A 22,732-nucleotide genomic window follows, 5' to 3' on the forward strand; every position below is an offset into this window, starting at 1 on the left:
TTTGAAAACATATAAATGATTTTTAAATTTGATTAAATATTTAGTAAATAATTAGTAAACAAAAACTAGTAACACAATATTAAGAAATATCGTTTCATGTTGACAAATGATTTTTTTTATTAAACATTAAGTATTTAAAAATAGTTAAATTGAATTTTCGTAAGTATAAAATATATAAAAGTAAAAAAATATTTTTGAACACAATGGTTGATAGAAATAGATCATGGTTTAGATCACTATTTCGTTGCAATTATAATAATAATAACAATAAGGCTAGTCTTCGAGTCGGAAGATCAGTGAGAAATGCAGTAGTTCCCATGGCTGCGCAGTCCCAGCTGTGACCTACATATTTGACACATCCAGGGCAAGCAAAACCATTGTCCGCAGGTGGTCAATTTATATTTACTTTTCGCCGTCAGCGTTTGTCCTCGACAGCAGATCAGGCGTGTTAAGTTTGCAAGGATTTGAAAGAAGAAACTATACAATTTGTTTTGAACTAGAAACATCTTAGAGACATTGAATAGACTCAAGACACAGTGGAGTATAACAAGAGGAGCCCAGGGTCGTATAAAACATAGATCTAAATCTAAGACAAACATTAACATTAACGCCTTTTCCAATCTGGTGGATTAAATACAAGAACTTGTATAAAAGTATATGGTATTTGTATTTACAATATAAAGTGTTTGACATACAGAATGTGTGGAAAATAAATGCAAAAATAAAACAAAGCGCATTCACAGACTGATGAACGGGAAGACATCTCGAGTCAAATAGAATACGGTTTGACCCACCCCATAATGCCCACATTAGTTAGTGTAACTTATCAAGTTATAAAAACTCAACCGAAAATGGTACTAAATACTGGAATACCAGTTAAATGCTTACCATGCAATAAATGCTTCAAAAGTACAATCTATGCAATTAAACAAAACAAAATGTCTCTTATAAGTGATGAACAACATACACCTACAGTGTAGTGAGGATATTATTATTATAGCTTTTATATTGCGCTACTTTCATGCTTATAGCATGCTCAGAGCGCTTTGGTCCAATCTCATTTGTGGACCAGTGGGGGGGGGGGAGGGGGTATCTAGGAGTTGGTTTTCCGTGCTGCCTTTTGGCGCTCAGTAAACACAACTCTGCCCGAGTCGGGTGTCGAACCTCGAGCCCCCTTCTAGGTAGCCAAGGCAAGCCAAGTTCAAGCGCACTTAGCCCAAAACTACAGTGTAGAGAGGAAATGAACAACATAAACCTACAGTGTAGAGAGGAAATGAACAACATAAAACTACAGTGTAGAGAGGAAATGAACAACATAAACCTACAGTGTAGAGAGGAAATTAACAACATAAACCTACAGTGTAGAGAGGAAATGAACAACATAAACCTACAGTGTAGAGAGGAAATGAACAACATAAAACTACAGTGGAGAGAGGAAATGAACAACATAAACCTACAGTGTAGAGAGGAAATGAACAACATAAACCTACAGTGGAGAGAGGAAATGAACAACATAAACCTACAGTGTAGAGAGGAAATGAAAAACATAAACCTACAGTGTAGAGAGGAAATGAACAACATAAACCTACAGTGTAGAGAGGAAATGAACAACATAAAACTACAGTGGAGAGAGGAAATGAACAACATAAACCTACAGTGTAGAGAGGAAATGAACAACATAAACCTACAGTGTAGAGAGGAAATGAACAACATAAAACTACAGTGGAGAGAGGAAATGAACAACATAAACCTATAGTGTAGAGAGGAAATGAACAACATAAACCTACAGTGTAGAGAGGAAATGAACAACATAAACCTACAGTGGAGAGAGGAAATGAACAACATAAACCTATAGTGTAGAGAGGAAATGAACAACATAAACCTACAGTGGAGAGAGGAAATGAACAACATAAACCTACAGTGTAGAGAGGAAATGAACAACATAAACCTACAGTGTAGAGAGGAAATGAACAACATAAAACTACAGTGGAGAGAGGAAATGAACAACATAAACCTACAGTGTAGAGAGGAAATGAACAACATAAACCTACAGTGTAGAGAGGAAATGAACAACATAAACCTATAGTGTAGAGAGGAAATGAACAACATATACCTACAGTGAAGAGAGGAAATGAACAACATAAACCTACAGTGGAGAGAGGAAATGGGTGGAATCTTCAAAAGTATTAAGTCATTTTAAGAAGTTTTTAATTTGAAAAAAACAACAATTTTTTCGGTATTTAAGTTCCTAAATACATTTTCAATGATAATTTAAATCAAGTTGAATCAGAAGTGTAATTCAATTTGAAAAAGAATCATTTTAAAGCTTTCTTTCTAAACAAGAGTTTTAAATATCAGTTTGACTCAACCTTCTTGTGTACAAAACCTACAGTACTCTTTTTATTGAGGTTTTATCATCACAAGAATTTGGATTTAAAATGTTACATGTCAAAGTTTGTTTTCTATTAGAGTGAGTCTTCTGTACATTGCAGTGATTCAATACAATAAAACAAGAAGTGGCAGGAATATTGATTCTAAGGAATGTTAACAAAAATAACAATATACTTATACTATATAAACAATTTTAAAAAGTAGAGTCAGAAAACCTAGGGTCCAGGTAAATAATACTCATTAGCACCTGGTCTAATGAACACAGCAAGGGTGTTTATATACATATTTACTTAATATTTACATTTATCTGTTTCATATATCCAGTCCTCTTTTTTGTAGTATAGAAACATTAGTAAAAAGAGAAGCCTTGGTTACTACCAATCAACACATTGGTCAATAAATGCATTGCTAACAATTGGTTTATAAATGTCCTAAACCAGTGAGAAGCTATAGATATACATAAACTGTTAGTTAACATAGACCAAGACACAAGTGTTGTCTAAATACATAAATCAGTCCACGCCTATTTTATGTACACAAAATTAATTACATTTACGAAAGACAAAGAAAACATGCTACTTTACAGCAGGCAAATATCTTAGTATAAGAGAAGCTGTAAACTAGCAAAATGCACATGTATTGAAGATAAGCTTATTTGATAATCAGCATGTTTTAAACACGTGACATTGGTTGCTTGCTTATAATGTATTGTATATATCAAATAAAGGCAAGCTATACATTAGCGCACTATTACTTACGTTTTAATCAAAGGTCAAAAAGATTCCAGCACATTGGTACGTACCATATTGAAAAGTCAAGACCTGAACCATACATCATAGGCACACATCGACTATATTGATTCAGTTGTTAGTCGTATAGACCCACACGACAGTCATATCCAACATAAACATGACTTATTGTCTATAGGGCTTAGTCCACCACCACTACCATAACAGAATAGTGAAATCACAGATAGACATATGAAGTTTTTGTTTTTTTTAATCTTAAAATTTAAAATAAAAAAAAAAAAAATTATATTATGCCATGAACAGTCTTGTATTCTTTTGTTTAGACTGGACCAGTGTTACGAAATGTAATTAAAAAACAACAACTTGTTATCATATCACAGTTGAATGTTTTATGTTGTCATTTCTGAAGAAAAAATGTTTCATTTAGAAATATAACAATTCCTTCCCTTGTACAAATCTTAGCCAACTCGTTAAGGGGTTCTACAATAAATTGGAGATCATAGCTAAACAGACGAGTCACTATAAATCTAGATTTAAATTTTGTTCTTTTATGGATCTTCTAGACCTTCTTTGAGCAGGACAACTTCTAAGTAAGAAGAGATGTGATTGTACTTGATCAGTTCTTGGCCTGTGGTTTTGATGTATACGTCATCGCTTCTCAAAAGCTGGAAGATGCCCCCTGGAGGAAGAGAATATAATCATATATCAAACAGGTGTGAAACATTGAAACACAATTTTCTATGCTATTAATAGATGTCTGCTACTCAAAACAATATCGGACAAAACATTTCAAGTTTTTTTTTTGTTTACAATGAAAGGATTACACTGCAATGTGGTTTCTGGTCTGCCTTGTCTTAAATGTTTTTGTTAACAGCCTGCTCTAGTTGATTCGACATTTCTAAGCCTAGATATATGTGTGAAATTATTCTGTAACAATACTCAGAAGTATACAAACTGTGGGGCTTATTATTGGTTAGTTGTTGTTTTTATTGTACTGATATACTTCTCAGCATGGGCGTAGCCAGGATTTTTGTCGGGGGGGGGGGGGTTTGGGGGGGGATTTTTTTCTTTTTAATATGTATTTATGTGTGTGTGTGTAAATAATCTTTATTGCATTCTGACCCTTCATTCTTTCGGAAGACGTTTATTGTGCCCTAGAATAGGTTCTTCCATGAGTTAGTGGGAAAATTGTAGATTCCCCGCCAATACTAGCAAGGGGGTCTGGGGAAGCGCTAGGAGCTCCCTCAGCGCGGGGCGAAGCCCCGCCGCCAAGCACTATTTCTGATATTGAAAGCCAACAAAATGCATATTCTGAGGTATCTACAGTGCATTTTCCTGCTATTAAAAAGTTTTATTTCAAAAACCTAATGTGCTATTCTTACTGACTTAGACCCTACCGCGCCGTTCGGAGCATTTGACGTCAAGCTGTTTCCATAAAAATCTGTCACTGGTAATGTCTGAAGCCGCTTCCCACCTGCCATGAGGACCTCAATGAATGAGTGGCGTCAAGTTGTACTAGGATATCATTGCAACTCTTCTTATGCGTAATTCATTTTGTCGGAGAACATGTCCCGCAAACCTCATGCGTCGCTCTCTCACAATCTTACTAAAGGGTCGACTCCCAGTTCGGCATAGGATTTCCTTGATTTAAACCCGATCTCTATAAATGACAACTAAAATCTGTCTTAGCCATCTTTGTTGCGCCACATTTAGTGTTTTTCAATTTCGGCAGATGACTATTCACTACAGTTTATTAAGGGAGCCCTGCCACTGGTAAAATGTGTAACCACTCTTGAATACGCTCTTGGAATTAAGTGACTGTAGTTTGCTTTAGATTTTATATCGAAAAGAGAAGTGTTATCGTCAAAATCATCTGTTGGGGGTTTTCCACCTCAAAATGCTCTGTAGGGGGATCTTAAACTCAAAACAATCTGGAGGGGTTTTAAACTTTAAACAAACGCCATCTTTAGAAGAGGGGTTTAAACTCAAAACCCCCGATTGGATTAGCTACGCTCAAATAATTTTAGTGTGTAATTTGCTTTTTTATTTTATATTGAAGAGATATTTTTAGCATTAAACCCCTCTGAATGGGGGTTTAAACTCAAAACCCCTTTTGGCAACGCTCATAGCATTTTTAGTGCGTAATTTGCTTTTTTTCTTACACTGAAGATGTTTTTTTTAGCCTCAAACCCCCCTAGCGGGGAGTTTAAACTCAAAACCCCTTTGGCTGCGTTCGTAGATTTTAGTGTGAGTAATTTGCTTTTATTTATATTGAAGAGGTACTTTTTAGCTTCAAACTCCACTGGAGGGGAGTTTAAACTCAAAACCCCTTTGACTACACTCAAAACATTTTGAGTGTATAATTTGCTTTGTTTTTATTATTAAAGAGGTATTTTTTACCTTCAAACCCCGCTGAAGTGGGGTTTAAACTAAAAACTAAAAGTCAAAACCCATTTAGCTACGCTCATAACATTTTGAGTGCGTAATTAACTTTTTTTTATATTGAAGAGGGTGTTTATCGTAAATTTTGGAGGGGGTTTTAAAATAAAAATCTCCCTTAACTATGCTCTTGGAAATAGGGGATTTTCGTTTGCATTTTTGTTTTGTTTTATAGAAGAGGGGGGGTAACTGCAAAAACCCCAAGTAGGGGGTTTAAAACTCAAAACCCCTAGTAGGGGGTTTTAAACTCAAAACCCCCTGGTAAGGGGTTTTAAACTCAAAACCCCATTGGTTGTGCTGGGGCAATTGATGGTTTAGTATTAAAATCTCAACAAAATCAAAGCAAAAAATCATTCACTAACTTGGGGATTTCATTTCGGGGGGGGGGGGTTGAACCCCAAACCCCCCCCCTGGCTACGCCCATGCTTCTCAGTCAAAACATTGTTTGTATTAATATATCATTTAAAACTTTTCCTAAAACAGGTTTCTAAAGTATAACAAATGATTCCTAAAATAAAAGTTATAACAATAACAGAGGACCTTCTAATAGGAGATGAGCTTTTGGCATGCATCAATGTAAGAAGTCCAGCAACACAAGTACTTACTGACGTAACTGATTCCTGAATGATTGCTACAGTCATCGCAACATTTCTGTTCACCTCGCAAGAGTTCTATTTTTTCATCTTTTTGCGTATTATGTCTGTCTCGAATACGATAGACCAGTACTTTGTGGACAAAATTCTAGATGAAAAATTGAAAAGTTTCATTAAAGTAATGAGCATTGAAATTACTGTGAAATTGTTTGATTTGATACTGATGCGCTTAAGTTTTTTATTTATTTTTTTATTTTAGATTTAGACTTTTTTTTTCTGAATTCACAGTCAGTAGGGTTAGAGTGTGCAAGATGCACGCAATCTATATCATTGGGGATTAGTAGCACAGCTCATGTATCTAGATTAGAGTCTAAACTGTTTGCTATTATATGGATCTTATTTATGCTATTGTAATTTTTTTTCGTAATTGTATGTTTGGTCTTTTCAAATGAAGCGCGCCAATGTGAAGGAAGAAACTCCTATGAAAAGACTAGTTTCCAGTTGGACAAGTTATTTAACAAATTGTGCTAGTGTTCTACACTAGAGGCTTGTTCCATTAACGTTGTTTTATTAATGACTAGATTTGAAGTGAATTGATTGCAACAAGAGTTACTTACATGCTGTTGACTTGACGGACAAATAGATGAACAGTTTGGATTGTAGGCGAGTCTGGATTGAACCATGTAGGTGCCATCGATTTTGATATCCAGAGAACTGTTATTGTGGACTATGATGCCTTTCCTGTTCTGTCTTTGTCTAGTGTCCAGAGAGTCGTTCAAAAGTATACCACGCTCGTCTGATAGATCTGCACCTACAAGAGACAAGAATATCTCTTCATACACATGTATCATCTAACTTAACACACATACACATGTATCGTTTAACTTAGCACACATACACATGTATCATCTAATTTAGCACACATACACAAAGTTTAAGAATGCAGAATGAATCTATCATTTCGACATGGTCTCTTGTTAGTCAACAATTGGCCCAATGGTTGTAAAAAAGAAAAGGATTGTCCGAGACAATATTTGTAATCAATACTCTAAACACTAAATCATTTATTGAAATAGAAACATGACTAAGAGAAAGTTTTAACATGAAAATGGGACATAGGACGTGCCGCCTGGACACTTTACTGTGGGACAGGCGATCAAAGAAGGGGACGACTAGTCACCTTAATTTAACGTTAAGTATTAATATTAGAGTTAAGTTACTTTTTAGAGTTCAAAAATGCTAAAAAATTATGCCACAGTTCAATCAAAATTATCTGTGATTCATATTGAATGAAATTATCATAACCCGTCCAGCAAAATGACCAATGGTCATTTGCTTTAACAAACATCACTTCAGAAAAACAACATTCAATCTCAATTTTTTAAACTGAGAACCCAGACATGTCTCTCTCAGGTTACGAAATCTTTTGAGCTATTAATTATAGGAGATACTAAATAACATTGAAGCTTCGAAGACTGTTGGATAAACTGCAAATGAAGTCCCTGCTGTAAACACTTATACAGATATCTGCGAATAATTAGCCAGATGTTAATTATTAAACATAAACTTGATTTTAGTCTTTTTTTTTTCTTGAGTCTAGAATTGAAATAACAACAAATCTATTTCTTGCGAGACGGTCAAAACCTACTTACTAACATCATCAACTTACATTGTTTTAAATCGTCAGGGATTTGTATGCCAACACGAGCACACGCTGAGCCAAACACACACACATCGTTACCACTTTGTCGGCTCGAATCAAAGTTAGCTACATTAGAGAGAGAGAGAGAGAGAGAGATCATAAAATAAGAGATGATATAACAAATAATTTCATTCAAATCTTAAGTTTAAAGTGGATTTGTAAAAGTGTCACTGTTTTTGTAGGGGTAAACAAAAGTAATATCCTGACAGGCTGGAGGTCTATGAAACAAATGTAGTGTCCCCTGACTGGCTGGAGGTCTATGAAACAAATGTAGTGTCCCCTGACTGGCTGGAGGTCTATGAAACAAATGTAGTGTCCCCTGACTGGCTGGAGGTCTATGAAACAAATGTAGTGTCCCCTGACTGGCTGGAGGTCTATGAAACAAATGTAGTGTCCACTGACTGGCTGGAGGTCTATGAAACAAATGTAGTGTCCACTGACTGGCTGGAGGTCTATGAAACAAATGAGGTGTCCCCTGACTGGCTGGAGGTCTATGAAACAAATGTAGTGTCCACTGACTGGCTGGAGGTCTATGAAACAAATGTAGTGTCCACTGACAGGCTGGAGGTCTATGAAACAAATGTAGTGTCCCCTGACTGGCTGGAGGTCTATGAAACAAATGTAGTGTCCACTGACTGGCTGGAGGTCTATGAAACAAATGTAGTGTCCACTGACTGGCTGGAGGTCTATGAAACAAATGTAGTGTCCCCTGACTGGCTGGAGGTCTATGAAACAAATGTAATGTCCGCTGACTGGCTGGAGGTCTATGAAACAAATGTAGTGTCCCCTGACTGCTGGAGGTCTATGAAACAAATGTAGTGTCCCCTGACTGGCTGGAGGTCTATGAAACAAATGTAGTGTCCCCTGACTGGCTGGAGGTCTATGAAACAAATGTAGTGTCCACTGACTGGCTGGAGGTCTATGAAACAAATGTAGTGTCCCCTGACTGGCTGGAGGTCTATGAAACAAATGTAGTGTCCCCTGACTGGCTGGAGGTCTATGAAACAAATGTAGTGTCCCCTGACTGGCTGGAGGTCTATGAAACAAATGTAGTGTCCCCTGACTGGCTGGAGGTCTATGAAACAAATGTAGTGTCCCCTGACTGCTGGAGGTCTATGAAACAAATGTAGTGTCCACTGACTGGCTGGAGGTCTATGAAACAAATGTAGTGTCCACTGACTGGCTGGAGGTCTATGAAACAAATGTAGTGTCCACTGACTGGCTGGAGGTCTATGAAACAAATGTAGTGTCCCCTGACTGGCTGGAGGTCTATGAAACAAATGTAGTGTCCCCTGACTGGCTGGAGGTCTATGAAACAAATGTAGTGTCCCCTGACTGGCTGGAGGTCTATGAAACAAATGTAGTGTCCCCTGACTGGCTGGAGGTCTATGAAACAAATGTAGTGTCCCCTGACTGCTGGAGGTCTATGAAACAAATGTAGTGTCCCCTGACTGCTGGAGGTCTATGAAACAAATGTAGTGTCCCCTGACTGGCTGGAGGTCTATGAAACAAATGTAGTGTCAACTGACTTGCTGGAGGTCTATGAAACAAATGTAGTGTCCACTGACTGGCTGGAGGTCTATGAAACAAATGTAGTGTCCCCTGACTGCTGGAGGTCTATGAAACAAATGTAGTGTCCCCTGACTGGCTGGAGGTCTATGAAACAAATGTAGTGTCCACTGACTGGCTGGAGGTCTATGAAACAAATGTAGTATCCCCTGACTGGCTGGAGGTCTATGAAACAAATGTAGTATCCCCTGACTGGCTGGAGGTCTATGAAACAAATGTAGTGTCCACTGACTGGCTGGAGGTCTATGAAACAAATGTAGTGTCCACTGACTGGCTGGAGGTCTATGAAACAAATGTAGTGTCCACTGACTGGCTGGAGGTCTATGAAACAAATGTAGTATCCCCTGACTGGCTGGAGGTCTATGAAACAAATGTAGTATCCCCTGACTGGCTGGAGGTCTATGAAACAAATGTAGTGTCCACTGACTGGCTGGAGGTCTATGAAACAAATGTAGTGTCCACTGACTGGCTGGAGGTCTATGAAACAAATGTAGTGTCTCCTGACTGCTGGAGGTCTATGAAACAAATGTAGTGTCTCCTGACTGCTGGAGGTCTATGAAACAAATGTAGTGTCCACTGACTGGCTGGAGGTCTATGAAACAAATGTAGTGTCTCCTGACTGCTGGAGGTCTATGAAACAAATGTAGTGTCTCCTGACTGCTGGAGGTCTATGAAACAAATGTAGTGTCCACTGACAGGCTGGAGGTCTATGAAAGAAATGTAGTGTCCCCTGACTGGCTGGAGGTCTATGAAAGAAATGTAGTGTCCCCTGACTGGCTGGAGGTCTATGAAACAAATGTAGTGTCCCCTGACTGCTGGAGGTCTATGAAACAAATGTAGTGTCCCCTGACTGCTGGAGGTCTATGAAACAAATGTAGTGTCCCCTGACTTGCTGGAGGTCTATGAAACAAATGTAGTGTCCCCTGACTGGCTGGAAGTGTATGAAACAAATGTAGTGTCCCCTGACTGCTGGAGGTCTATGAAACAAATGTAGTGTCCCCTGACTGCTGGAGGTCTATGAAACAAATGTAGTGTCCCCTGACTGCTGGAGGTCTATGAAACAAATGTAGTGTCCCCTGACTGGCTGGAAGTGTATGAAACAAATGTAGTGTCCACTGACTGGCTGGAGGTCTATGAAACAAATGTAGTGTCCCCTGACTGCTGGAGGTCTATGAAACAAATGTAGTGTCCACTGACTGGCTGGAGGTCTATGAAACAAATGTAAGGTTGACGGAAATGTCTGGTAGACACATAGATAATACTTTAAAAACAATCAATACTGCAGTAAGAACTTATCACCCAATACACTGCATGCATAAAATAATGTGCCTTTATGATATTTTTTAAATAGGAAAATAAAATGTATTGGGTTCAAGTGACTTTGTAAGAAAATAAAATATGTTCGAATTGTGCTGGATTTCAAATATTCCTCATGCTATATTTAATCAATATTGTTTAAATAATGTAGATTTGTGGAGTGGACATTTATACACTGTGATACAAATATTGGAATTTCCTATCTATATATATAACTCTCTTTATAGCTCAACAGTTTGGACGAGAAGAAGAAGAAGTAAAGAAAAGATCCCTTTTTTATTACTGCGAATAGAGTTACCACATGAAAAAACAAGAGGGGGTGGAGAACAAGTAGTATTCACCCGTGACTTCGGATGGCTGCCTGGTCGTGCGGTTTGCGTGCTGGACTGTCGTTCAAACCCTGCCCGATCCCATCCCCCTTCGTCCTGCGGGAGGTTTGGACTAGGAAGTAAACTATCTTCAACTCTGAAGGAACATCCGAGACATTTAAAACATTTTACAAACATTTTACAAGAAGTCATGGAAAGAGAACAATCAATCTACTATGTATGTTCACCCGTCACTAAATAGCAGGGCCGGACTTAACCATTGTGGGGCCCTATGCGAAACGGATTTCGCGAGGCCAAGTTTGGGTAAGGAAGCGGATAATAAGTGGATAATAAGAGGTATTAGAAAATAAATTCGACTATGCATTTTATTCATTCTTTACTACGTACAGGATTACTTTACGAGCCTTGCGTGTAGCAAAGTCATACAGTATATCATAATAATTCTGTTTTCTACATAGATCACGCTCAATAGCAAGAATTACCAAATGTTTCTATCTTTGAGAATGTTGACCTCAAGTTTGAGGCGCGAGAAGCTTCTTTCACCAGATTACACAATTACGGCTAATGCATAACGCCGTTTTTATTTATCGCGCGTAGGATTGGCGTTTTCCATATTGAATGACACCCCAAAATGACAATTTTTGTCTATATATTCCGAATATTTTAAGGACTTTTGTATCCTTTGCAATTTCGGGAGATTTCCAGAAGCACGTAGTAAATCGACAGGAGTGCGCGGGAAATCTGTTATAAGTTATACAATATTTAATTTAATAATTTATACACTTTGAATTAGTGCGTGTCCTATAAAAGTGCGGGGCCCAGTGCGGTCGCATAGGTTGCAGTGGCCTATGGCCTGCCCTCTAAAATAGCGGCGTATGCTACGCCGCCGGTCGACTAGTAAGTAATACATTCGTATACAAATTGTCTATATATTTCCGTATATTTAAGGACTTTTTCGTATATTTTGCAATTTCGGGGCCCAGTGCGGTCGCTTAGGTTGCAGTGGCCTAAGGCGGCCCTGCAAAATAACGGCGTATACTACGCCGCCGGTCGACAAGTAATGTCTATTTTTCGTACATATCAAAGATAAAATGGACGTAGATTTTTAATTCGGTAGATGCTTTGTAAAAGAAATGAAAAAATAAATCCTTTTTTAAAAAGCAAAGCTTATCTAATAATGGAAAGGTCCGCACTTACAACTAGGCCTATATCTTTCTATAATGTAGGAGATACTAAGTATTATTTAACAAAATAATTAATTACCAATAATTAATCGACTAAATGGTTAATTTTTAAATGGAATCATGTTTTGTTTGGTACAATAAATAATTCTTGAAAAGTTTCAACTGCATCCGAGAATGGGTGAGGTAGAAATAACGTATACAATTATCTAAGGGGACCAAACCCAACATATTTTGTCATATCTGTTAATACTGAAGGTCTAATTCCCATTGTTGGTATCAAACAAAATTAATTAATTAATTAAATGTAATCATTTACTAATTGGTAATTTTTTAAATTGCTTTATGCCTTGTCTATGATAATGAATAATTGTGTACAATATCAACGTGATTCGAGATTGTGAGAGGGAGAAATAACGTGTACAAACTTTTTACCAGACAGACAAATAGACAGACAGAGAGTTGATATAAACTTTGTAAATACGAATCAGCTCTTGTGTTTTCAATGGGAATATCATTTATGTTTTTAATGGAGATTTTTAAATTTCCACTATATAACTTCAAGTAGAGTGTTGTGTTCAAAAGTAAATACTAAAAATTTATTTCAGAAATAGTAAATGCTGTGAAAAAATAATTACCAAATGGAGTAGATATTGATGCCATGCGATTTAATTGACCTCTTGATCGATCTTGATTGACTAGAAAACAGAAATAACAGATCATGTGATGGAGAAATGAAAACAACGAACACAACATTTGATGAATTCACATTTTATGGACAAATTAGTTCTGTACAAATCTGATATATAGTTTATTTCCAAATGTTTTATGCTAAGACATCATAGCCGGTATGTAATTGTAAAAGAAACAGTTTTTAAATTTATTGACTTGTTTTTGTTTTTAAAGACTTACATATTAAGATTGTTTTTTGTTGTTGTTTTTTTTTTTGCTTTCTGTCTGTAGATTTAGACCTTGAAAACTAAATTCAACGATTTTTTAAAATTTGATTTAACAGAACCATATGCTGCAAAAAAAAAAGTGCAACATTACTTTTGGTACTTTGTTTTCAATGTCTGCATGCATATTCAAAGAAACCTTTTTAGAAATAAAAAAATGGTAGTTTGGCGCTGTCTGTTTTAAAAAAAAAGAACAGAATTACCGCTAATATGATAATTGAATTTTGCAATGCTACTTGCTGCAACCCTGCTCTATGTCCTATGTATCCTACATTTCATAGACGTATATTTCAGTCTTGTCTTCAGAGTGTTTTAAACATGGGAAATAGGGTAAAGGAGGGTACAACAACTACTTAGCATGTGACTAAAGCAAGGCATTTGTTTTCAAGACCATGCAGGACACTTCCACATTTTAAAGAGATGTCATGGAAAGTTGGTGAAGAGATGTCATGGGAAGTTGGTGAAGAGATGTCATGAGAAGTTGGTGAAGAGATGTCATAAGAGGTTAGTGAAGAGATGTCATGAGAAGTTGGTGAAGAGATGTCATGAGAAGTTGGTGAAGAGATGTCATGAGAAGTTGGTGAAGAGATGTCATAAGAGGTTAGTGAAGAGATGTCATGAGAAGTTGGTGAAGAGATGTCATGAGAAGTTGGTGAAGAGATGTCATGAGAAGTTGGTGAAGAGATGTCATGGGAAGATGGTGAAGAGATGTCATCGGAAGATGGTGAAGAGATGTCATGAGAAGTTAGTGAAGAGATGTCATGAGATGTTAGTGAAGAGATGTCGTGAGAAGTTGGTGAAGAGATGTCATGGGAAGATAGTGAAGAGATGTCATGAGAAGTTGGTGAAGAGATGTCATGGGAAGATGGTGAAGAGATGTCATGAGAAGTTGGTGAAGAGATGTCATGAGAAGTTGGTGAAGAGATGTCATGAGAAGTTGGTGAAGAGTTGTCATGGGAAGTTAGTGAAGAGATGTCATGGGAAGATGGTGAAGAGATGTCATGGGAAGATGGTGAAGAGATGTCATGAGAAGTTGGTGAAGAGATGTCATGAGAAGTTGGTGAAGAGATGTCATGAGAAGTTGGTGAAGAGATGTCATGAGAAGTTGGTGAAGAGATGTCATGGGAAGATGGTGAAGAGATGTCATGAGAAGTTGGTGAAGAGATATCATGGGAAGATGGTGAAGAGATGTCATGAGAAGTTGGTGAAGAGATGTCATGAGAAGTTGGTGAAGAGATGTCATGGGAAGATGGTGAAGAGATGTCATGAGAAGTTGGTGAAGAGATATCATGGGAAGATGGTGAAGAGATGTCATGAGAAGTTGGTGAAGAGATATCATGGGAAGATGGTGAAGAGATGTCATGAGAAGTTGGTGAAGAGATGTCATGAGAAGTTGGTGAAGAGATGTCATGAGAAGTTGGTGAAGAGATGTCATGAGAAGTTGGTGAAGAGATGTCATGAGAAGTTGGTGAAGAGATGTCATGAGAAGTTGGTGAAGAGATGTCATGGGAAGATGGTGAAGAGATGTCATGAGAAGTTGGTGAAGAGATGTCATGAGAAGTTGGTGAAGAGATGTCATGGGAAGATGGTGAAGAGATGTCATGAGAAGTTAGTGAAGAGATGTCATAAGAAGTTGGTGAAGAGATGTCATGGGAAGATGGTGAAGAGATGTCATGAGAAGTTTGTGAAGAGATATCATGGGAAGATGGTGAAGAGATGTCATGGGAAGATGGTGAAGAGATGTCATGAAAAGTTGGTGTTCAGTGGAAGTTGAGATTCTCATTTGATCCTAGAATTTCTTGGGGTGATTATGAAAATAAAAAATTTCTTCATGAGAACAGGGAAGTCACTATTACAAATTCGCTATGTGTGTGGCGGATAATCAGTGTATGGAATACCAACTTTGTCATCTTTTCTTTTTTTAATTCTGATCTAGGTTTTAAGTATCATCAGCGTTTTATGTTATTTTATTGAATTATCGAAGTTCTAATGAACCGAGACAACATTCATTGTGTACATTCATTTGTTGTTTCTTTTGTAAGTCTACTCTAAATAGGATTCATTAGATAGGATAAATATAGTTAATGTATTAAAATGTGTGATTGTAAAATATGTCAATCTACTGCGTCGCAACACTTATAGTGTAGAAGGAAAGTAAGCAGCCAGTAAGCTTAAAATATTTTTGAAATAGTTTTAAATCTCAGAAGAAGATTATGAACCCGAAACTAAGGCTATGAACCCGAAACTAAGGCTATGAACCCGAAACTAAGGCTATGAACCCGAAACTAAGGCTATGAACACGAAACTAAGGCTATGAACCCGAAACTAAGGCTATGAACCCGAAACTAAGGCTATGAACCCGAAACTAAGGCTATGAACCCGAAACTAAGGCTATGAACACGAAACTAAGGCTATGAACCCGAAACTAAGGCTATGAACCCGAAACTAAGGCTATGAACACGAAACTAAGGCTATGAACTCCAAACTAAGGCGGACTGAGGAAAGTGGCCCTGGAACCTGAGATGAACTCCTATTGAAAAATCAGAGCAGGAAGGACTTTCCTCCCGTAGTGCTCTGGCAAGAAACTTAGCCGTCCGGCACAGGCAAGTCCCCCCTTAGCTCGCGGAGCTGGGGACACTCGTACAAGACATGCGACACTGTTTCGACGCTCTCTCCACAGTGACGGCAACGGGAGTCATAGTTAGTGCGGAACCGGGCAAAGTATGCCCCAATAGGACAGTGTTCCGTCCTGCACTGCGCAACTATTGTATGCTCTGACTTCTTCAGTCGCCACCATGGATCGTCGCGATCTGGGTGACGCATGAGCTGCCAGACACCACGTGCTCTGTCGGATTCCTCCCAGGACTTTAACCACTTCTCATGAATGAGTGCTCGGATTTGTGCCGTTACTTGTAAGTACGTGCTTGGTGCTTCGAGGTGTGTGGCTGCCATTGCACCCTCCCTTGCGAGGGCGTCTGCCGTTTCATTGCCCCTCACGCCGCAATGTGAAGGCGCCCACTGCATAAAAACGACAGCTCCAATAGCTAGGCGGATGTTATCTGCGGCGCCGATTGCCTCTTCTATTACGGGCGACCCTCCCCCGCCGCCACCCGTAGCTTGGAGACTGGAGCGAGAGTCGGTGACTAGCACCACCGTAGTGGCGCTAGTCTCGCGTTGGAGCATTCGGGCCCTAATGGCCTCGAACGCCCGAGTTATCCCTGTAAGCTTAGCGTCCATGGAGCATGCGGCGTAGCCGCATGGGCCAGAGAGCCGATCTGGTTCAATCCGGTCGGGGTAGTCTATAAGGGCCCCATACCCCGATCTGTCGGGGTCCCTCATTACCGACCCATCAGTATAACAGAAAATGGCATCTGATGGGAAGGTTTTTAATGTTATGGAGGCCAAATTTTGTAGTATGGCAGGTGTTAATCGCCTCTTAGTGGCTCCCTCTTGTTCTACCAGGGACAAATTTATGTGTGGGGCCGGCAATCTCCTCCACGGAGGGCACGTACTAATTCTACGGATAGGTACTCTGTCAGTGGAGAGTCCAGCTGTTTTTGACAAATTGACCGCTATGTGGAGGAACGATCGCATTTTAATGCGGTTCCTCTCTCTCCACTGACGCACTAATATAGAGGTGGGTAGCCTAGAGTCGCCCCTTTTATAGCGCTCATAGGCCAAAAGTACTGCCCTCTCCCTCCTAAGGTGTAGGGGCGCCACGTTAGTAAGAATTTCAGCGGCGTTTGTTGGGCTTGTCCGAAAGGTGCCACAAATGAACCGTAGAGCCTGTGCTTGTACTCGGTCGAGTGATTCGAGGGCAGTTTTACTAGCATATACTTGAGCTGTATAGCTGTGGCCCTGGAACCAGATCCCTTTCAGCACAAATAAAAATCTTTTTTTTTTATAATATACATTTATCTTCCTTTAGAATGCATTGTTCACCAGTAATGTCAAGAGGAGTCACATTAAATAATGTCAACAGATATCACCCTGAGTTACCGAAGAGGATATGAATAGTCTACTTTAATTAGGATTCTGAATAATTGGGAAATTTCGGCCGACCAAATTCTATTAGGTCCATATTTGCTAATTTGACTTTAAAACCACAACAGCAACAACATAAACAGAAAAACCATATGAATAGGAGGTACACCAGGCAATCAGTTTGAGATCCCTTGTTCTAGATGATTTACATAGATACTTTCCAACTTTTTCACGTCTTACTTGTCTCATGACTATAACATAACATTTAGAAATAGCCTAAAACATTTACTGCAATTATTTATCATTTCTTGCAGACCATTAGAAAGTATACTTGAAAATGACATCACCAATCCACTTCAGAAATAATAGTCTGTTAAATGAAGAGGTCACCCCATATACAAGGAATTATTGGAACTAAGTTTTAAATATATTTCAAAAAATCATATATACGCATTGCAATACTGAAATTTCAAAATTCACTCTTTGAAGTGTCATAATTCTAATTGATCATTTGGAGAGAGTTGGTTATTTGTTTAATGTAAGAAAGTATTTGTAAAGATTTACTAGTAGAAACCATGGGCATAACCAGGGGGTCATTTAAACCATCACTTGCCCAAGCGCAACCAAAGAGAAGTTTAGTTTAAACCCCAACTGCAATGCCAACTGCATCAAACCAACTCTTTGAACGTAGCAAAAGGGGGGGGGGAGAGTTTAAAACCCCACGCAGAGAGTTTTGGATTCAAAACCCCTCCAGTGGATTTTGAGGTTAAACCCCCCTGTTATATTAGACTAAAGTAAACTAGTCACCAAACTCTATGAACTCGATCACGAAGGAGGAGCTATATACACCAGACGGACAGAAAGACAGAGCGAGTTGAGTTAAGCTTTGTAAAAAAAAAAAACGGGCATGAAACGAAAGTTATTCAGATTAGAAATAAATGCTGCTCTTTTCACTTCATGTCTCAAGTCTATTGTCTATTTTCAACCCAAAACTTACATCGAGTCTTAAAAAAAAACACAAAAAAACGAATTATGAAAAACATGAAACAAATTTTTACCTGGTACATTTCGGCACATATCACAACAACAATGTATCTCTGGGGTAGATTTGGTGGCGGTACTTTTGAAAGATTCTGTCACAGGCATTTGTGTAGACGTTAGATTTTCCTCTCCCATTACAGTTTCATTATATCTGATAATTATCTCATTGATAGAACAGCTGTTTGTGTCCAAGTAAAACTTCAAGGCCAAAGAGATGACACCAATCAGGCAGAAGACCAGGAAGATGCAGGCCACAAGAAGTACCTTAAACATGTTGTTATAACTCTTACGGACACTTTTCTTTTTCAAAGAATCTGGCCGTGGTGGAAGTTTAGGAGCCGAGACTTGATATGGCATTGTATAGATGTCTGACAGATCTCTGGAAATTTTATAAGGCTCAAGGGTTGGGGGCGGCAATCCTTCCCTAGATAGCTTCTCCAAGAGGCGTTGTAAGAGATATGCCGTTGTTTTTATGTCGCCATTTTGAACACATCGAATAGATGGTTCCGTGTAGTCAGTGCTAAAGATGCTGCTTGTTTCTTGCAGCAGTCGGCTCTGGGAAGAATCATCTTCTATCTCTATTTGGTGGTCGTCTATGTTCATTGTCCAATGTAGCCTTCAAAAAGTATTGAGAAGTATATGCTATTTTTAGATTAAATAACTTTTGTTTTCTGTTCAAATCAAGCTTTCACGTTGTCATTGTTCCTTGTAAACTGAAATGTTTCTGTACAGAAAACAACAGATCGAAGGATACAAATAAATACATTTGAAATGCAAAGAGATACCGAGATGAAATATTTTATTTGGTAACTAGCAAAAGTTGTTGATAAAGTTTTTTAAAAATAATTTTTAATGACGTATCTTTAACGTTTTAATAAAGATTTGGTCATTGCTAATTTTAATAGCATTTACACAACAATGTAGATGTAGGTAAGAATAAGGTCAGAAGTCTAGAAAGTTCATAAGAAATTATAGCTATGAATCTGGAGTATGAACAAAGAAAGAGAACATTTCGCGTCGTGATTCTCTCGTTGAAGTGTAAAGACTTCTTGAATTAGCTCGATACAACATGGAATTAGAGTCTATAAGAGACTATGGTGTGTGCACAAATCTAGTTGTAATAAGGAGGAGCAAGAGTGAACAAAAACAAAACTAAACAAAAAAACCACAACATACAAATGGAAACTTTTAGTTGAAGCAGTATTCTGTTGTTATTAAAATATATAAAAATAAATATTCTTAGACTTTAGTCTCGCATAAAGAAAACTTTTTTTTTTATTTTTAGGAACATAATGTAGATTTAGATCTGTAACGTCTGCAAGTGGTATCTCGTATTACGACACTTTTAGTAAACCAAGATTAAGAAACAAAAAATACCGCATGTATTTCATTTTTAGTTACATTTTAATATTATACATATTCTCACAATAACAAAACTAGATGTCAGACTAAAAAGGCATTAGAAAAACAGGAAAAGAAAGTGTTGTAAAGCAAAATAAAAGTTAAAGAAACCAACCTTTGAAAACAACTTTTTTCTGTGTGCACAGTGCAAGCATCCAATGGACTCTAATACTCCAGTTGAAATGCTTCGATGTTAGAACCAATCCTAGATCCAGGTTGGTAAGGGGGCAATGAGGAGTGCCTTTTTTCCCGCGTCTTGGAGGTCAAAGGTAAACTCAGGTTGCCTGTTTTTTTTTTATTATTCTAATACCAGATCTGTAGAGTAGGCCTACCTGAGAAAAAAAAAACGAGGTGGGTTTGGATTGGTCGGAGAACTTAGGAGGCTCGTTTTACAACTGGTTGAGATTTGTACCCTAGACATTACGAGCCTTACCTTGGACCACCACAGCATTCCCTGCACGTAAGGCTTATAACCTAGGCAAAATGGCCGCCAGCCGTTCAGCTACCAGCACATTCTGTGCACAACTAGCAAGGAAATGAATAAAAGGAAGAGCTTGAAACTGTTGATGCAGAGAGAGGGGGTGGGGGAGGGGTCTATTAGTTTCTTAATTTCAAGTTTTATATATATATATATATATATATGCAAGCCAGTCAGTAACGATGAATGTTGACTTTTTCCACACTAAATATTCAATTAACCTAATTTTGACCACTCCATTGAAATCAATGTATTGATGTCCCGAAGTCCAAGTTGATCTAAAGATTTAGCAGAAAACGAAACCGGAACTTCAAACAACGGTCCCGATTTTTGTAGTGGAAATTTTACTCGACACTAAGGCATTGTCTTCAATGCAGAAGAATAAGGATGGCTGCAGTGTTCACGAAACTGTGTATGTGTGTGTGTGTGTGTCCTGCCAGAGCCGGCCTTAGTTTATTGAAGGCCCTAGGCAAAGTGAGCAAACTGAAATGTATTTGTCTATAAATTTCCGTAGCGTTCAACTAGCGGTGTGCATGTTATAAACCTTGAAAACAAATAAACTTTTCGTATTTTGGTGAATGCGCCGAACGGCCCGGGAGAATCTATGTCTAAGTCACTATAGGCGGCTGCCTAGTTTTGCCTATGCCTAAAGCCGACCCTGGTCTCGCGACCTTCCAGAAATTTCCTCAGCTCTTTCAGAAACTGCTGCCACACTCTTCCCTCTCTTCAGAGCACTCCAGGGGAGAGAATCTCCTGTTAGGCTGTCCTAATAAAAAAAAAAGATCACTGAATATGTGACTGACCACACCGATTATGTGACTGACAAAGCGCATCTTTGCAACATTAAGTAAGCAGTAGCTCTACACTGTCCAGAAGTACATAGTTATTTTTTAGGAAGCCTTGCCAGCGTATGCCCATTATGGAGTGTATGTAACTTTAATGGAAGCGTAGAGTATAGACAAATAGAATAGAGTCTCAGAGCCATACACTCGTGTTGTGAGAAACATTGCGTTACAGTGTCATACACACGTGTTGTGAGAAACATTGCGTTACAGAGCCATACACACGTGTTGTGAGAAACATTGCGTTACAGAGCCATACACTCGTGTTGTGAGAAACATTGCGTTACAGAGCCATACTCTCGTGTTGTGAGAAACATTGCGTTACAGAGCCATACACACGAGTTGTGAGAAGCATTGCGTTATAGAGCCATACTCTCGTGTTGTGAGAAGCATTGCGTTACAAACATATATATATATATAGATAGTTCGTCCATCGTGGTTCGATGATGACCACTTTGTCATCCAGGGGACTGAGGGCTTTGCAATGGGGTTTTATGCCTCCTCATGTGGCTGGTGAGACCTATGTGAGCCCGGAATGCTCGGCCGCACACTGGGCAGGTTATTCCAGCTGGAGCTAGTGTCGTTTGTCTTGCTTTTCTTTTCTGGCGTTTTTCTTCTGCCAGCGTTGTTCTTTTTTCCTCAGCAACCTGTGCGCCAGTTTTCACAGCGCGACGCCATGATGCTCTGTCATGTGCCTCTGTCTCCCAGGTGCCTGGGTCTATACTGAACGCCTTCAGAGAAGCTTTGAGGGTGTCCCTGAAGCGCTTTCTTTGCCCACCTTTCCTTCGCTTAGTTGGCCATACAAGAGTCGTTTAGGGATGCGGTGGTCTTCCATTCTGTAGACCTGACCTGCCCATCGCAGCTGGGACTGCATCAGGATTGTGTGGATGCTTTGCAGACACGCTCTTCGAAGGACTTCTGTATCTGGTATTTTGTCTTGCCATTTGACATTTAGTATTTTTCTCAGACATGTCATGTGGAAGTGGTTTAGTTTCTTTGCATGTTTACTGTACACTGTCCATGTTTCTGAGGCATAGAGCAATATAGGGAGGTTGGCGGCTCTATAGACCCCTAGCTTGGTGTTTGTGGTGATACCACGTCTGTTCCAGACATTTGTAGACAGTCTGCCATAGGATGCACTGGCCTTGGCGATACGCAGGTCAATTTCATTATCGATTTTTCCATTTCTGGAGAGTGTGCTGCCAAGATATGTGAATTTGTCCACAGCGTTTATATCCTGTCCATTTATAGTAATGCTTGGATCCGAGTAGGCTTTCCCAGGAGCAGGTAGATATAAGACTTCAGTCTTGTTTGTATTGATGGTAAGGCCAAAGTCTGAGCATGCTCTTGAGAAGTCACTGACGATGCTCTGGTCAGCATTTTGTTCTTGGCATTTTTCCTGCAGCTGCCTTGCTGCAAAGATCATGTCAATGGTTCCACGCTCTTTTCTGAAGCCGCACTGGCTTTCTGGTAGTAGACCATATTCTATGTGTTGCATGAGCCGATTTAGTAGGATGCGTGCAAGGATTTTCCCAGCAATAGAGAGAAGAGATATTCCTCTGTGGTTGTCGCAGATCTGGAGGTTTCCTTTTCGCTTGTATAAATGAACAATTGTGGCATCTTTAAAGTCTTGGGGTATTGACTCTTTTTCCCACATAATTAAGAAGAGCTTATGAAGTCTTTCAATCAGGGCTAATCCACCTTTTTTGTAGACCTCTGCGGGAATGGAGTCAGCTCCTGGGGCTTTTCCGCTTGCGAGC

At 38.9% G+C, this 22,732-nt stretch overlaps 1 protein-coding gene across 2 annotated transcripts; it reads right to left on the reverse strand.

Annotated features, from left to right (window-relative positions):
- Window positions 1-92: 92 nt before the first annotated feature.
- Window positions 93-20,189, reverse strand: LOC106079982 (uncharacterized). Of its 2 annotated transcripts, none has more exons than XM_013241258.2 (8): window positions 20,086-20,189; window positions 19,768-19,984; window positions 18,269-18,975; window positions 12,909-12,968; window positions 7,842-7,940; window positions 6,790-6,983; window positions 6,185-6,320; window positions 93-3,819 (listed from the first exon to the last, which is right to left on the reverse strand). In XM_013241258.2, the coding sequence occupies exons 3-8, from the start codon at window positions 18,852-18,854 to the stop codon at window positions 3,689-3,691; spliced, it is 1,206 nt and encodes a 401-aa protein (XP_013096712.2). In that variant the 5' UTR covers window positions 18,855-18,975; window positions 19,768-19,984; window positions 20,086-20,189; the 3' UTR covers window positions 93-3,688. The 2 variants fall into 2 exon arrangements, with proteins under 2 accessions (XP_013096712.2, XP_055867672.1); XM_056011697.1 differs by having other exon boundaries at window positions 18,269-18,867; window positions 20,086-20,177.
- Window positions 20,190-22,732: the final 2,543 nt, after the last annotated feature.

The sequence above is a fragment of the Biomphalaria glabrata genome, chromosome 15 (genome assembly GCF_947242115.1).
Source record: "Biomphalaria glabrata chromosome 15, xgBioGlab47.1, whole genome shotgun sequence".
NCBI classification, from domain to species: domain Eukaryota; kingdom Metazoa; phylum Mollusca; class Gastropoda; family Planorbidae; genus Biomphalaria; species Biomphalaria glabrata.

Excerpts from the sequence above, each read along its gene's own strand:
- LOC106079982 (XM_013241258.2), bottom strand. The coding sequence starts at position 18,854 with ATGAACATAGACGACCACCAAATAGAGATAGAAGATGATTCTTCCCAG. Across the intron at positions 6,984-7,841 it reads CCCTGACGATTTAAAACAAT|GTGCAGATCTATCAGACGAG; the intron begins GTAAGTTGATGA and ends TGTCTCTTGTAG. Across the intron at positions 6,321-6,789 it reads GTCCGTCAAGTCAACAGCAT|AATTTTGTCCACAAAGTACT; the intron begins GTAAGTAACTCT and ends TTTTTCATCTAG.